General features: G+C 40.9%; 1 protein-coding gene across 2 annotated transcripts in view; it reads left to right on the top strand.

Moving 5' to 3' along the window:
* Slc9a2 (solute carrier family 9 member A2) overlaps nucleotides 1-17,906 on the top strand; it is a 92,085-nt gene that overhangs the window by 14,281 nt on the left and 59,898 nt on the right. For both annotated transcript variants that reach the window (XM_015505013.2, XM_048810471.1), the window contains exon 2: nucleotides 15,913-16,376. In XM_015505013.2, coding sequence (XP_015360499.1) covers nucleotides 15,913-16,376 — 464 coding nt within the window. The remainder of the gene's footprint in view (nucleotides 1-15,912; nucleotides 16,377-17,906) is intronic.

Raw genomic sequence — 17,906 nt, 5'->3', positions numbered from 1 at the left:
GGGTGGGTGGGATAGAAAAACCTTGAACAACTTAATGATGAAAGTGTGCAAGCCACAAAACCAAAATGGGCAGAGATCATTTACTGACTTAGGGGTTGAAAGAATAACAGGTCTTAGGATTCAGCATCTAACCCAAGACTATGGAGTAAAAATTCCTTTCAACTGTGGACCTGCAGGGAAAGTTTGGAGTCTAGGTTACAGTATACCAGAGTCCTTAGCCCTGGCTACTTATGCCATGGGTCCACTCAGAAATAATCACCAGAACTTAATCACCCTTGGACTTTGTACTTCTCCCTAAATAATACCTTAGCACTGGAAAGTTTTACCTGTATAATGATCTCTTCAGATTAAATCCTTTCTTGGTCAAACCCCTACTTCAGATGTTATTTCTAAAAAAGGGGGGCGGGGATGGTGGTGGTCAAAATAAAAAGCAGAGAGCTTTGAGCCATATGGAGATGCAGTTCAGCAGAGATAAAGATGTTTGGTATCACGGGTGTCTGTAAGCATGAAGTCCCAGAGTATTCGGAACAAGTTGTGTGAACTCTACTGGGTGCTGTGCCTCCTGTGAAACTCTAGACCGGGACTTTTCTAAATAAGAATACTCTGTGTGTCCAAGGGCAGTGCCCAGTGTTTCAACAGCAAGGATCTTGTTTCCCACCTGGCTGTATTAGAAACTCCCCTGGCATCTGTGGATTGCTTTTCTCAGCTTGAGGAGATACACATTTCACAGCCAGACAGAACATATGCAGAAAAACTGAAAACCATCCAGGGTCATTACTGTAATTTCCTGGTGCAGAATCATAGTGTGGGTACAACTAAGGCCATTTTACTTTCTGGACTGTCCGAGGGTGTCCTGGGTATATTTCATGTTCATTCACTGTGCTTTGGAGCATTTTGCAAAGTTCATGTGACACAATCCTGGTATTGTTCTTCTCTTGAAGGCTGGGAATCTGAGCAGACTGGTGGCAAAAGCTGAAATCTTCCAAAGCAGACAGTGGTGCTTACCTGCATCCTTCCACCCCAGTCTATCCCACTTCCAGCTTCAAAAAGGAAAACTGAACTCATCAATAGAGTAATTTCAGATGCTGACCTTCAGCAGGAAGCAGCCAAGGTGCTCAAGTGTATAATTGGTTTTGTTTCTTTTGAAAGCGAGTTAGCAGCAAACAATCAAATATAAAATTAAAAAACCATGAGTAACCCTATATCAAAAGTGAGTCATATTATTCACAGAAAGGTACAGTATTTATTTATTTTTTTGCTGTTTCTTCGTCATCTTTCTTAAAGCTACAATCTCAGTTTTCTTTCTTGGAAGGGAAGAAATGGTTTACTTGTTACAGGATCGGTATGCAAAATAATTCAATACCTATACTTTTCCAAGATACAGATTAGCCCTTCTCGCGCACGTCAGTCCTTTAATATTTCCGGAAAGACAACTTTGTTCTGTGGAAGGAGCGAGTTTCCTGCCTAGCATTTGGGGACTGTGATTATCCCATCACAGGAATAGATTTTAGAGACATTGGACCGCTGTAGAAATGTGGAAGGTCACAAGCTGGGAACGGTAGCGATGGAGTAGTTGATCACAGTGTGTTTCTCGTGCCTGTTGCTATGGCTTAGCCTCCTGAGCAGCCCGAAAATCTCCTTCAGTGACTGGCTTGTGCAGAACTGATTTGGGCAGCAGAATCCTGGAGAGACCCTGGCCCTAGTTGCTCCTTCAAAGTCCCTGTGAGCTGAGGGATTTAGTTCTGAGAGATCTACCCAGAGCACCCTATTGGTGCTCAAAGCAGCTTTTACAAAACACCTTGATGTGAGGGACAAAAGAATTCTCTGTCATTTGAAGGGATGGCTTACTATTTTTCTTATTTGTGATTTTCCTTGAAATTGGAGAGATTTTTTTTCCCCTAAGTCAAATTGCTGAAAGCAACATCTTCAGCTATCTCTCTTTAGCGGCAGTGGATTTGCCCTTGTGTGTGACAGGAAATTCTCTATTAATGTTAACTCCAGGATGGGGTAGTATTACCCAAAAGGGCTTATGGGTGACTCTGTGTGTGTGTGTGTGTGTGAGAGAGAGAGAGAGAGAGAGTGTGTGTGTGTGTGTGGTGCTTGCCACACTTCCATACACACTTCCATACACAACTGATTCCATACACTTCCATCACTTTCAAGTCTGTGAAGAGCAATTAATTATGATATTACTGTTTAAAAACTACATCTGAAGTTTCTAGTTATGAATATTGGCAGCGTCTACTCAAAATACTTTTCCAGTTCACTGGATAGAGGCTAATTGGTCATACACAATATCTTGTGGAGAGGCAAATATACTACTAAGAATCGATCTTATCTTGCTCATGGCCCAGTCTGTAAATAATGAATCTGAGGTTGAAGCAAGGATTTAACACAGGCAGTAAGAAGGCCAGGGCATGAGTCAAATCCTGTTCCCAGCCCCAGCTCTGGGATCCGATCAGGATTCAGCTGCCTTCGATGGAGAGGGGACAGCCAGGGGACAGTTCACATTCGTTCCCTCAGCCTGTGGGTGTGAATTTTACCAGCCCTGTGTGCTGCCCTGGACCTGCAGAGCTGTCTTCCATTGAGAGAAATCAGCTATCAGCGGTGGAACCCCAACTGGATGGAAGCCCCCTTGGCCTGCTGCTGAACCTTCTCCTAAGTGCTTAAGGGCCTATGGTTCACAGAAGCTCAATGCCTGCTTCTGTTCCCATTGCTTTAGTTGAGATTTGAAGTCAGGAGTCGGAAAAGAACAGAGAGGAAGTGAGGAATGGAAGGGTTTGCGCTCTTCCAATCTACTCTCAGCCTTAGTAGCTTTGATGCTTGGCTCTTGGACTCAGGATCTAGACACATAGCAGCCGTTGTGGGCCTTGCAGGTACCTCTGCAAGCCCTGCAAGATGGGAGGGGTGGGGAAATGGGAACAGGTGATCTGCAGAACCAGTTCTTGTCCTGACCAAAGGAAACCCCTGTCCAACTTTGGCCAAATTATAGAAATTTTTTGTAGAGGGTGTCTGTGAGAGGGCCCAGTTCTGCTGATTTTTCAAAATAAGCCAGACAGGAGGATTTAGACGTGATCTTCTTAATTTCTAAAGGCTCATCTTTCAATATTTGAAAACAGTAGATAGACTGAACAGAAGGGGCTTGCAAGTCATGGAGACTTGGCACATAATTTGTCACCTCTGTTCCAGAATTCTTTGGGCTACATTAAATTTTCTTTCTACTACTGACGCTTCTTGACTTATGATAGGATCACGTCCCAATAAGACCATCTGAAATTGAAAATACCAGAAGTCAGGAATGCATATAATCAACCAACCTGTGTAACAACATGCTTAGCAGCACAGCTCACTCTTGAGTCTCGGTTGTTTCCTCTTGAGATTGTGTGGCTGACTAGGAGCAGCAGCCCCAATCACAAGAGAGGATTGTACCATGTAGCACAGGAAAAGATCAAAAGTCAAACTTGCAAGTCTGGTTTCTACTGAGAGCATACTACTTTTACATCATTGCAAAGTGAAAAAAAATCATATGTGACACTCATAAAATAGGCCTGTAAGTTTTTTTTTTTTTTTTTTTTTTTTTGCAGTATTGAAGATTGAACCCAGGGCCTCACACTTACTAGGCAGATGCTCTACCTCCTGGCTACATCCCCAGCCCTAGGCATTGTCTGTATTTAAACCTGGTCATATTTAAGGAAGCTAAGCCTAATGGGTGTGACACTTATGTACTTGATAGACAAGTTAGTGCTGATCCAAATTAGTACAGTTCTCAGCGATTGTTACTAAAAGAGAAATAAATGTATAGAGGTGGCTATCATACTTTGATCGTTGAAATGGGAAGGCTGTTTTGTAATATTTAAGCAAAGGGTATTCATGTTTTGCTCCTTGACTAAATAGCATAGGTAAAAGGAAGTCACACTGGGATAGAGCTCAGGAGGTCATGGGATAAGCTAGGAAGTGGTTTCATCATCTGACAAGTAAACTCTGTGGGTAAGTTAGACATCATCTTGGCAATTACTAATTACTTAAATCAAAATGTTACTTCCTCTCATTGAAGAGAGGTCCTTTCCTTCAGAAATATATCGGTAAAAATATCAATCTAGCAGTTTAAATATTAAAACAGTCCTTGTGCTCTTTTTCGCTGAGTATTACTTCAAATAAACCAATAGAATAAACGTGCATTTCGTGGAAGACTGAGCTACTATGTTAATGTGCTGTAATCTGCTCACATCCATTTCCCTATTCTCTGACATTTTACTAAGACTGCTTTTTTTCATGTTACTTATTTTCCCCTTTCAAATGCCAAATATTCTCACATCTTGCTTCTTATTTTTGAACAGCCTACACATTGCACATTTTAATTTGGCACTCCTAGACTTGCTACCCAGAAGCCCAGTTCATAGTCTCTTTCAGCAGATCAGTTAGTACTTTGGGTTATACCACATAGCTGCTGTGCCCACCAGCAGAGATCCATTTATCCATTCACCCTCTCTTCTGCCTGTTTGTTTAGCAGTGTTTATGCAGTTATGTCAATATTTCATTTTGCTTTGCCATCATTATTTTATAACAATGAGAAAGAAAGAAAAAAATGACTGGTGATTATCTCTGTTATGATAAAATGCACATAACACAAAATTTACCATATTAACCATCTGAAGTGCACAAGTTAGTGCATTAAGCCTATTCATGTTGTTGTGCCACTACCACCAACAGCCATCACCAGGACTTTTTCATCTTCCCTAATGAAACTCTGGACCTACTCCACACTCGTTTTTTGATCCTCCTGCTGATTTCTATTCTACTTTCTGTCTCAATTATGAATTGGTCAATTCTATTTCTATCCAATCACGTAAGTGGATTCACACAGTATTGTGTGTGTGTGTGAGTGTGTGTGTGTGTGTATGTGTGTGTGTGTGTGTGTGTTTGGTGACAGTGAAGATTATAAGGAAGAATAGTATTGTTCTTTCAACCTTAATGAAATTGAGGCAAAGGTGGAAATCACCAGCGGTCATAAAAGCATAAACCTTCTGTGTAATCAGGTGTAAACCAGTTGGTTGTATATTCTATTGGGAAATAAAAGAACATAATTAAAGATTAAAGAAAATAGTAAGTGTTAGAACTAAGAATGTGAGGCTTGTGATAGAAGGTGAGGTTCAAGGTCCTGAGCTTTCAGCTTCGGGAATCCCCAATCAGAACAGGTACATCTGATGTGCATCATTTTAGGCTCCGCGTATAATTGCTCATGGAGACTAAAGAGACCCAAGGCATGTTAATAACTTTTGTCTTCATTGCCATTTTTGTCTGCCTACACTAGAAAACACTCTTATTTCTCTACACTCTCATAACCCTTCTGACGCCAAATGTATGGATATTTTTTTCACACCATAACCAATTCTCTGCTTCTCCGTGGAGGACAACTGGGTGACCTAAAATTTAGTTCTGACATTAATTACCTGGCATTAGTGCAAAACCCAAGTTTAGGAGCTCAGTCCCACTTTGTATGCCATACATCCGAACAACTGGGTGTAAACTGGGGTTCCATGATGTCCTCCACAGATTTGATAATTTGCTACAGTAGCTCACAGAATTTAAAGGACACACTTCAGTTTTCTGATCACCATAAAAGATAAAATGAACAGCTGGGTGAACCGTAGGGCAGGGTCTGGTGCAGAACTTCTCTGTTCCCTGCTGTCTCAACATGTCCTGGTGTTCACAAGTCAGAAGCTCTCTTAACCTCACTGTTCAGGGTTTTCATGGGTGCTCCATTTATTGAGGCAACTACCACTTAAGTCACTGGCTATTGGTGATTAACTGAACCTCCAGCCCTCCCTAGAGTTCAGGGGTAGGGGTGAAGTGGGGGTGTTAAGGTTCCAATCATGTTTTGGTCTTTGTTACCACTAGCTCAATCCTGAAGCTGCCCAGGGGTCTCCAGCCAACAGTCATCTCCCTGGCATATACAAGAAACTCTTAGGACTTCAGAAATTCCAAGGGACTTGGCTCCTTCCTCTGTGTCAGGAACCAGGGACAAATATTGTAACCAAAGAGGCTCCTTCTACTCTTATCATTCAGGAGATCACAAGGGTTTTAGGAGCTAAGTGGCAGGAACTAGAGCAGAGACCAAATATGTATGTATTATGTCACAACCTGCTACATATTGTATGAGACAATGGAAGCCAGAAAATGTATAAAATTTGCCCTGTTTTATTCAAAGGGCAAGCTGTGAACATTTGTTCTGATGGGTGCATTAGATCCTCAAATGGATCTGAGAGCTGTCCTCCTTGGATTTTAAAGATGAATGGGCTACCTTTCTATGTGGTGGTTGAAAGCTGGAATTTGGAATCAGTTGACTTGTTTTGTAGGGGTTCTTTACCAAGTTGAAGTTCTTTCTTATTCCTAGTTTGTGAGAGTTTTTAATCACAAATGTGTACTGAGTTTTGTCAAATACTTTTAATGCATCCATTGATATAATCCTATGATTCTTCTTCACTCTGTGGTTATGATGGATTTCATCGATACATTTTTGGATATTGAGCTATCCTTGGACCCCTGGTCTAAACCTCATTTGATCATTTGCTAATATTCTGCTGAAGATTTTTGCATCTACTCATAAAGGTCATTAGTCTGTTTTCTTTGTCTCATTTTGGAAAGAGGGCAATACTAACAATGAAATGAAGTGGGTATTGTTCTCTCCTCTTATATTTTCTGGAAAAGGTTGTATACAGTTGGTGTTACTTTGTGGAATTCACTAGTGAAATTACCTGGGCCTGACATATTTCTTTTTTGGGGGCATTTTAAATTTATAATCTCAATTTTCAAACTTTTTTTTTTTGCTAGTTATAGGGGTAGTCAAATGATTTCCTCCTTATTGGGTAAATTGTGGCTATTTACAGTTTATGAGGAATTGGTCCATTTCAGTTAAGATAGGAAGTTCTTAGGGTTGATCAGGGCATTCCTTTTATAAGCCTTTGTTGACAGGGTCTGTAGGGATAGCCCTGTAAATCAGTATATTTGTATCTCCTCTCCTTTTTTCGGTCATAGGTTGGGAGTGAGTTGTCTGATTATTGTAGAGTGGTAGGAGTCCAGGTTTCCCAAGTTGTCTTTGCTGCCCCAAGAGGAGGGAGGATTCATTAGCACCTAGTTTAGTAGAGAATCCAATCTCCCTCTTTTTGTTTTCTCCCAGTGGGGAAATTGGGGAGTTCCCTACCTTCTGGCAAAGGTGGAAGCTACAGGACCCACTCACACTGTGCTGGAGTCAGGCCAGGGTTTCATGGGTGATGTTTGGCTGGAGTAGAGCAACTATTGTCTAGCACTTTTATTTCCTTAGACTCTTTCTGAAGTCCCTTATCCAGATAAAGCAGGGTATGTTTGGGAGTTTGTTGTCTGTGCCCATTGGCATTTCCTGGTTGCCAGTTTCTTCAGCTCCAAGCCTGGGACTTGTTGGAAGCAAAACGAGTATCAAGAGAACTCAGCTCACAGCATTATCATGCTCCTGGTCCAGAGGTCCTACCAGTCTTCCTTCTTCTCTCACCTTCTAGAATTGTCCTCTTTTTGTTTTATTTATCATGTCTACAATACCTGGGCTCTTTAGATGGACTGAGTGGGAAGAATGGAGACATGTCCTGTCTTTCCCCTCATCACGGGCTCTACATGCTCCAGCACTTTCTGTCCTTCTGTCCTCATTTCCTACCATGTTCCTTCACTTCCCAAGCTCCAGCCAGAGCAGCCTCCTTGCTCAGATGCCCCTGGCTCAGGACCTGTATCTATGTTCTATAAGTAGACATCTGTTCTTTTTTTTCAATCTTCAATTTTCTTAGCTTTTATGTTTTTGCACAGATTTTAAGTGATTTCAAGACTACCTATCATCTATTTTGAAACTCTTTACTTTGGCCACTGATGATAATCTATCCCCTCTTAGTAAGTGAGGATTATCTGTTGGTTTTGTAGATCTCCCTGCCCCTGCCCCGCAATGTTAAACTCTGGACCTTCATGGAATTTTCCACAGTTGTAGAAATAAAAGAGAAACTTGTCAGGGTTTGTTGGTTGTGTCTCTTTATCTACCTGCCCCAATAACCTGGTGCAGTTATGCTGTCTTTCCGTATTGGCGTATGGTTTCTAACTTTGTGTGAACTTTGGGTGCCTCCGCACACCATTATCTAGAGGTACAATTTTATCCCTGTGATTCATTGTGGGTGTAATGAACACGTGGGCAATGCATGGTCAGTGGTGTTGGGCGTGTATTGAGTTTTTGTCAAATACTTTTAATGACAGCATTAACCTTTAGGAAGCTGTAGCTCTCCTCTCATGTTCTATGGAAAATTTTTGCCACTCCTTCTAGCTAAATCTTCTATCAATTCATTAACCTCTGTGCTATTTTCAAGGAGATTCTACTTGATATTTTCCATCTAGATTTTTCTCCCCTGAATTTTTTTTTCTTTTTTTGTCTTCTCCACCTCTGTAAGTGACCCTACTGTACTCAGTTACTGGAATCCCAAACTGTGGATCCATCCTTGACCACCTGTCAAACATCCTCATCCAGCAACATATTCTATTGGAGCAGCTGTCAGAATATACCCTTCCTGCAACCTCTTGTCCTCCTGACCCCACATCTTAATGAGGACACCCACCAGCCCTCTCCTGGAATACTGAGAAAGATTCCTGGCTGGTATGCCTGCATTCATTCTTCAGCAGCAGCCAGAATGACCCTTCATAGCTGTGAATCTCATCATGACCTTCGTCTTCACCAAAGCCTTCCATGGCTTTTCATTGTTCTCAGGACATAGCCATCATCTGATCATCATGGGCTCTGCATACTCCAGCACTTTCCTGTCCCTCTGTTCTTCTTCCCTGCCATATTCTCCTTCACTCCTTAAGCTACAACCTAAGCAGCCCCCTCGCTCAGGGTGCTGTTGATTCAGGGCCTGCATCTTTGTTCTTTGCTTCCTTATTCTGAAAAGTTCTTCTACCTTGTTTCTTCCCTGAAGAAACATTCATTCAGGGTTTTCATACCTGCTCCTATTTATGTATTGGCTGATAGGTTTAATGTTTCCCACCACTAAATCGTGTCCTGATGGTGCAGGGACTTTGTGTAAGTCCCCGCTGTATCCCTTAGCATATCTGCTATGATAAGATATTACATGTACATGATAAGATATCAGTAAATATATATGGGAGGAAGTAAAAATGATTAAATGAGGTTGATCACTTTTATTGCCCCCATTTTTCATAATGCCTTGATAAATAATCTTGGTACATGAAGCTCTTCTTGAATTTTTCACTTACATAAACATGCCATCTGCAAAAGATACAGTTCCATGTTTTGTTAGATGTAGGTGTTCTTTTACACTGCGAAGTAGCCACATTCTTCTGAGTGTCTCGTTTTCCTGTTTCTTATGGGATTGTGTACAAGTCCCTTTGGGGTCTGGGCTGTTCTTAAGCTTTATACTCTCATGTTTACAGACAATTTCTTGTTTATATTTCTGCTGATGGTTAATCATATCCATTTGGCTAAATTTTTTCATTGGACAGTTTTGGATTGCTTGATTTCCAAATTCTGTTCTCCGGTCCCTTGTCCTTTGCGAGGGCTTCTCCCTGTCACTCCCGAGTGTGGAAGTCAAGGTGCTCTGAGATTTCTGCTCTAGCTCCCACTAGCCCTGGTGTAGCGATGCGTCTTCCACAGTTGGTTTTACAGGCCTTGTGCAATGTGGCTTTTTGCTGTTTGTCTCCTGTCTCCTCTTTACCCTGAGCACCAGGCCAGGTACACCATCCCTTCCTCATGGTCCTCAGACTTTCCTCAAGCCTTTGTAATGGGGGACAAACAGCAATTCTATTTTCTATTCCCCCTTGGAATAGAAAAGCCATATCCAGCGACCTCAGTGCCACCTCCTATCCTTGAGTCTCCTCATCCAAATTCATTGCTCACCCCCTCTCCCCCAGCATTCATTACATCTCCTGTTTTATAGCATTTATCACTCTCTATCCTATATCATAATCAATTATGGTCTTGTCTTATCTTTTGTGCTAAATATAGGCTCCTTGAAGACAGAGTTCATTCTGATTCAACTCCAGGTCCCTCAGACTCTTGTACACAGAAGGCGCTCAGTATACCATCTGACTAAAGGTTTAACTCCGTGTTTTTTCTTTTTTTCTTTTTCTTTTTTTTTCCCCTTCCAAAGTCCATCACGATGGTTCTTTTTTTTTTTTCTTTGTATGTGTCCACATCATTTTGAAAAAATTAAATACTATTCAAATTCTGCCTTGGAATAACCTAAATAACTTTTTAACTTTTCATGTATATTTTCAATAAGTTTAGTATCATAAGTCCTCTGTAAATGTAACAAGTGGAACATTTTTTAAAAAAAACCCCACCTCTCTATTTATAGCCATATTATTTTGGGTGGAGTGGTTTGTAAATGTATCTTTTTATCTAGCATATGACTGAATGTTATGATAAATATATCCTCACTTTAATAAGTTTTTATATAGATCCATTAATTCTGTTCTATTTATTGAATTCTATTTATTAAATTCTGTCTATTTTATGTATTATTTACTTATTTATGATTCTTTTGCATTATTTATTTGCTTGATAGATTTTCAGAAACCAATTCTATTATACAGTCTTGTCCTCTTGAGTTATCACATAGCAGGTTTGTTGATCTGATTGAAATGGTGCTTTTCACTATTTTCTGTTTCTGTATGTCTCTTGCTTATTGCAGTTCTGTTTTAAGATATATACTATGTACATTGAGATACTTAAAAATCAGAATTTTTAGGCATGGAAGAATTTGCTTATCCCTCTTAATACTTGTTAAAACAAGTTTAATATGTCCATAAATGGAACTCTTCTCTTTCCCAGCCATATAGGCAGGACCTTGGGTCATTCTTGACTTGCAATCCAGGGCTTTCCAGAGTGTTCTTTGAGGATCACCAGCCCTGAGACCCTGTGCCTGGACCAGCAGTCACCATCAGTGTGTGGTGCCTGTTGGTACCCACAGGGACTTGCCCTGTATTTAACTGAGCTTGGCAAATATTTGCTGATCCAATTGATGCCATTATTTTCTCTTCAAGCTCTTTTAAAATATAGAACAAAAAATAAATGAAATCTAGAACATTTCATAGAATATTTGTATTTGTCTTTGTCTAAAGCTAATGCTTGCTCTCCTGAGATTCTATCTCTACTTTCTACCACTATGTCACCTTCTTCTCATGCTAATTAGAACAGTGTGGTTGGTTTGTTTGGGGGTTTTGTTGTTGTTGTTTAGACTTATTTTGGCTGTTTTTGTTGGAGGCGGTTTTCTGATTTTAACTTTTACATTGTTGCTCTCTGTGGATCCTGCTATCTGGAAGCTTCCTGTGTTGTCTCACACTTTGTTCCTTCCAGACTTTGACAGATAGGTTATTTTAGATGTAATGAAAAAATACAGTGAATTCATCACATTGCACATGTTCACAGATCTTTAGTTTTTAAGCTCAATTAATTTCAGCACTTGTATACAGAGAAAAACTAAAATAGATTCACTCAAATAGAGCAATCTCTTCACTGTATGTTTTGTGTAAGCGACCTCTAATCTTGTTTGCTTTCACACCACATTACTGCAATTAAAATAAAACAATGATTTTTTAAGGCACCAACCCTCATTGACTTTTATGTACTAGTAACAAAAAAGTTGAGTGACTCAAGATATGTCCCAAATACCCTAAACAGAAATTAGCAGGAAATACACTAAGCCAGGAATTGGTAATGTTATTGCCTGGGGCCCTAATGTGGCCTGGCTTTATATGGCCTGTAAGGTAAGTTTTACATTCTTAAGTGATTCTAATCAAATCTAGCCAGTAATCCCAGTGGCTCTGGAGGCTGAGGCAGGAGGATTGGGAATTCAAAGCCAACCTCAGAAAACTCAGTGAGGCTCTAAGCAACTCAGTGAGACCCTGTCTCTGAATAAAATACAATATAGGGCTTGAGATGTGCCTCAGTGGTTGAGTGTCCCTGAATCTAATCCCTGGTCTCTGCCCCTGCCCCATAAAAAAATATCAAATCTAAAGAAAAATATTTTGTGACTTATAAAATTGTACGGGATTCTAGTTTCCATATGTATGAATATGTAATTTGAATAGGAATAAACTTTGACTGAAACCCACTTGTTCTGCTATGATCTGTGGCTACTTTTGCACTGCAAAGACTAGTAAATATAGACCTCAAGTCGAAAATAGTTACCATGTAAACCTTTATAGAGAAAAAGTGATCAGTCTCTGGACTATACAGATTACAGCTCATGGTTCATCAAAAAGGTCTGGTACGTTTCTTGGTCATATTAGGTGGAATGATAATGCTGAGAAAAGCCCATTCTACTAACTTTATTTTTCCCTGGAAGAAATTCTTAAAGGGGAGGCATGCATGCATTGTACATTTGTGATAGGTGACTTATTTGCTTTATTCTGTGAGTATTGGAATTTAAGAAGCCTTTCTAATTTGTTTGCACTGTTTATTTTGCTGATGCCTTTTTTATTCTGGTGGCTCACAAAAGCACAGACACTTACACACACAAAGCCTTCCTTGTCAGCAGAGTATTATACTTTACAATTCAACAGTTCTGCTTATGTTCACCAAATAGCAAGGAAATAAGATCATGTCACCCCTTCTTGACCCTGGGTCAACTGGGCAGATTCAGCAGCGGCTATCTTCAGAAGAGTAAATCAGATTGATTTTTGAATGACAAAATTGAAATTCCTATGAGAAGGGACAGCAGATGTTTTAGAAATGAGAATGCCTGATTTCCTCAACCAATGTTCCTGCGTTTGTTGCGTTTTTTTTTCCTGATTGTAGTACGACCTAGTTTCTCTGTTTCTTGCTTCCTCCACACCCCTTTGGCCTTCTGTCCCAGTGGTCCTTCTTCCTAATTGCACCCTGCATATCGGTTGCTATATTTTATTTGCTTCTCCTTGATTGTTTCAGGCTGGCTTGGTCTCCTGGTCGGTCAGGATCAGTTAGGTCACTTGAGCTTTGGCTTCTGAGATGCATGTAGAGGCTCTGATCTCTGCTCTCCCCACCTGGATTCTTAGCTGGAGAGCCTCCATGTGAGAGCACTGGGTCTCCAAGGTCAAGTAGGTGAAAGGAAAGAAGAAGGCACAAAAAGCAAGTGGGAGCTTCCAAAAACAGGCTTTGCCTATCTTCTGATTTATATCCAAGGGCTCCTTTTTAATTTTTTTTTCCTGGGCATTCTTTTAAAATTTTTTTTCTTTTGCTTTTTCCTGTAGAACAAAGAGAGGTGACTCAAGTTTGGAGGCATTTGTGACATTACAGGTGCAGTGAGAAATCAGAAAGTCACCCACCCAGTTATCCTTACAGATCTTTACCTGGGAGGTGCATTTGTCTCTATTATACAAATGAGTCAGTGGGTGCTGGCCATGCCGGTAACCTGTCCACCGTCAGAGGCAGAGAGCAAAAAGCAGGACTGCTGCACCTCAAGCTGGGGGCTGTTATCAGATGGCAGCTTTGAATGCAGGAAGACTTCAGGTTGGGGCTGTGTTCCCCAAAGGTGGTGATTGCACTAGGATCCTGGGAGGCCAGGGAGATGTTCTTGGCAAGTTTCTTATCCTACAGGAAATGTTAATTATAAAAGGACCCAACGTGTGGGGAGATTGCAAAGATGGTTGTCAGAGGATTTCTTAACTTCTCTGTTTATTGGTTAGGTCAGGGAACTGGCCAGGGGTCACGAGTAAAGAACAGCTGAGTTTTACTGCCTATTATAGGGCGAATTATAAAATAATCAACACTGAAGAGCAGTTCAAATACTCCACATGCAGATGTCCACTTTATCCTTTAGAAATGAGTTCTGCAAATCCCTTCCAAGTATTGTGATGACTGTTTCTTTAGCTCACAAAGTATCTCACACTGTGTTTTTAGTCCTGTTAAAAGGATTTACGAATTAAAACTTGTACGATTGTTAGTTTCTTAGGATTTACTCTGTTATTTTAGTGTTATTGTCCTATAATTAGATACATTTCTGTCTTGGTCCATATGCTGTTAGAACAGACTGGGATAATTTATAAAGACAGATATTTATTTTCTCACAGTTCTGGAGGCTAAAAGTCCATGATCAGGGTGCCAGCATTTGGTGTCTATTGAGGGCCTGTTGTGTCCTCACATGGTGGAAGGCAGAAAGGCAAATCAGAGTGGAATAGTGCACTCACCAAACCCTGCAAGAAGTCTCTTTCTTAAAGGCCTTTGTTTTTCTCCAAGGTCCCACCTCTTAATACTATCACACTGGAATTTTGGAGGGGATCTATTTAAACTACAAAATTAACATATTCTGCTTTAATCCTAAACTATACTAAATGCCTTCTGTAGGACTTGCTACTGTCTTGCAAATAAACTCTGTTCTCATTTAAGCCCTGTCAAGTGATCTTCCTGAATTAGGTTTCTATTCCTCAACTTTGCATTGCTGTAACAAAATATCTAAAGAAATAACTTAAAGGAGAAAGGATTTAGGAGGCTCACAGTTTCGCAGATTTTAGTCTACAACCAGCCTACTTCATTGCCTTGGACTTGAGGCAAGGCAGAACTTCATGGTAGAAGGGCTTGATGGAGAAAAGCTGCTCATCAGCTCATGTCAACTGGAAAGCAGAGAGAAAGTGAGAGAGGGGAAGGGACCAGGGACAAGATATAGTCCCTCAGGGAATGCCCTCCGTGACATACAGTCATGCCCCACCTGGCTACAGGTACCACCCAGTAGTCCATTCAAATTATGAATCTATCAGTGGATTAATCTATTGATGAGGTCAGACCCCTCATGATCCTTTCAGTTCCCCAAACTCCACCTCTGAAAATGGCTGCAGTGGGAACCAAGTCTCCAACACCCGAGCCTTTGGGAGACATTTCAGATCCAAACCATAGTTGCCCGTATGTGTTGGCATTTCTCTGCCCCTTTCTGCCACAGGACTCCTCTCATGTATTCTACGTGTTAAAGCTACATTGGACTCTATCTTGGTTTGGGAAGTGGATGTTTCCCTCCTATCTGTCTATCCTTTAAGTGTGCATGGATCCTGGCTCCTCCTTGGTGTCTTCTCTAGCACATTGATTTCTCCTTTGTATTTTCACAGCTCTTAGCTGGGCTCAATTCCACTTAGCCTTGTATATTGGAGTAAGTCACAAATAATATATCCTATAACTTGACTGGAAGCTCTTTGAAATTGAACATCATGGTAAATTTATATCTTTCATCAAGTAGATATTGATGCATCTTGATGAACTTATTTGTTGTTTCTGAAGGATCATATATCTCAAAAATTAAATATATTCAGCATCCCCAGTGAAAGAATCTGAAATGAAAAATAAATATTATTATTTTTTATGAGTGCCAGAGATGGCAACAGTAATCCACAGATTGGTTTGTGACCAGCCACCTTGGTAATACCCTAGATATCTTGGAGCCTTGGAGGCCCTTAAATTTTAAAAAATCATGAAAATGACTGCCTTGCTTATATGTTAGGGTTTTCATAAGGATGCAATGTAACATCTGAAAATGTTGGGAAATCACTAAATTGTTTTACATACAAAATTTTGTTGTTTTATTTCATTTCCACAGTCCCAGCATTTAAGAAAAATTTAATAGGGGTTTACAAAATTTTTTTTTTCAAAAAGTACTATGTAGATGATGTGTAGCTGTAGCATTATAATTTTGATTTATAGTCCAGTTTGTACCTTGATAGTGATGAATGGCGTGGACATAAATAAATAAATGTGAATGGTGTTGAGGGAATCATCTGATTTACCTTGTAATCTGCAAAGCCAGTCTCTAGTGAATTATACTGGGAGACCTGGCAGATTTTGAAATTACACCCATTGGTTAGAAAAAAAAAAAAGTGTCCCTTCCCCATAATTCCTGCATAAACCAGATTTCGTGTTTTCGTTATCAGGCTTCCATCTCTATCACAAGTTGCCCACCATCGTGCCCGAGAGCTGCCTTCTCATAATGGTCGGACTTCTACTTGGTGGCATTATCTTTGGTGTGGATGAGAAGTCTCCCCCCGCGATGAAGACCGATGTCTTCTTCTTGTATCTCCTGCCGCCCATCGTGCTGGACGCCGGCTATTTCATGCCCACTCGCCCCTTCTTTGAGAACATAGGCACTATTTTCTGGTATGCCGTGGTAGGAACGCTTTGGAATTCCATTGGCATCGGGGTCTCTCTGTTTGGCATTTGCCAGATTGAAGCCTTTGGCCTTAGTGACATCACTCTGCTCCAGAACCTGCTCTTTGGCAGTTTGATCTCAGCCGTGGACCCTGTGGCCGTGCTCGCTGTCTTTGAGAACATCCATGTCAACGAGCAGCTCTACATCCTGGTCTTTGGGGAGTCCCTGCTGAACGATGCTGTCACAGTGGTGAGTAACACGTCATGCGCGTTACTGTGGCCTAGCACCCGGAGCCCAGTGCTCACCTGCATCTTAGCAGGTTTCCTCTGAGGACGCAGAGGAACCAAACCAAACACACTTTCTCCCACCATATTGTGAGAACAAGGTGCCTCTGACTGCTGCTGTTAGTGGGTGTTTCTCCACCCAGCTACCAGCTAGGTGTCCTGGAATTCAGTTCAGTTCTGACTGCCCACCTGGAGATAGCATCAGATCCCCCAGGTGGCAGGCTCATCCCCAAGTGCTCCTCCCCCTCTGATGCCCATCTCAAGCCCCAGGTGTTTTACCTGTGCATCTGACAGAGAGGCCCCAAGTTGGAGGTTCTTGTGACCTCTTCCTTGCCAGAGAAGCTCGCAGCACTCAGGGAAACACGTTTGCTGGTTTACTAAGGATATTACAAAGGATACAGATGGAGAGAGGGAGCAGAAGCTTCCATGTGCTCTGTGGGTACACCACCCTTCAAGAACCTCCACATGTTCAGCTTTCCAAGTGTTCTCTGAACCCTGCCCTTTTGGAGTTTTATGGATGCTTCATCACATAGGCGTGGCCGAATATTAAATCACTGGATACTAGTGATAAAATTAACCTTCAGCCCCTTTGTCCTCTTTGGAGGTCAGAGTAAAAGTCCCAGCCTTTTAATCCCACCTTGGTCTCTCCAGTGACCAGCTCCAATCCTGAAGCTACAATGGGGCCACCAGCCATCAATCATTAGCATATGCTTCAGAGATTCCAAGCATTTTATAAGTTGTATGCCAAGAAAGTGGGCAAAGACCAAATATATATATCACAGTATCAGCCCCTCACTTAGATTAATGCTTCAGTGTCACTGCCTTGAAATTCTTTATACTTTTCTAAATGTATTGCTTACTTTTTATTTCTTATTGTACAACTGGGTCCCCATTTTCATTTTGCACCAGGTTTCACAAAATATGTAGCTAGTCCCTTCATATAAGAGCCTGGTCCTCAGAGGAGCATGAATGTGACTGTGGTCTTTGTGCCTCTGATGATTTAGCATTTTGGCATTTTTAAATGTGATGGTCTTTCATAGCAATGTAACACTTCAGATCCCAGAAATCTTTGTGAGAAGTAATGCCACCGATATGCAATGTGTATAACATCTGTGGAACAACAATACCTACTAAGTGCCCATTTTCTACCTGGTGGCAGCTTATGTATTATGTTAACAATCTTAATGAAAAATTTTGCCACATGTTCATTTTCTGTTACTACCCAACCAGCACATCCCTAGTTCTCATCATTTTCTCCTAAGTGGGTATTTAATTGAAAAACAACTTATTTTTAATTCTCTTTTAATTGCCACATAATTAGATTCAGAGGCTGTTATGATCTTAAGGTTTAGCACAATTCCAAACTCAGGCAAGGGTGGAGAGAAAGGAGGAGGAAACATCTCCCCTTGCCCACAGATCTGCAGACAGCTCTTCTTGTAATATTTAGAGATTCCCAAGTGATCCCGGATTAATAATTCAATTAGCTAGCTCTAGC

Source organism: Marmota marmota, unplaced genomic scaffold (assembly GCF_001458135.2).
Source record: "Marmota marmota marmota unplaced genomic scaffold, marMar, whole genome shotgun sequence".
In the NCBI taxonomy this organism is placed as follows: domain Eukaryota; kingdom Metazoa; phylum Chordata; class Mammalia; order Rodentia; family Sciuridae; genus Marmota; species Marmota marmota.
This window is presented reverse-complemented; position numbering and strand designations above follow the sequence as displayed.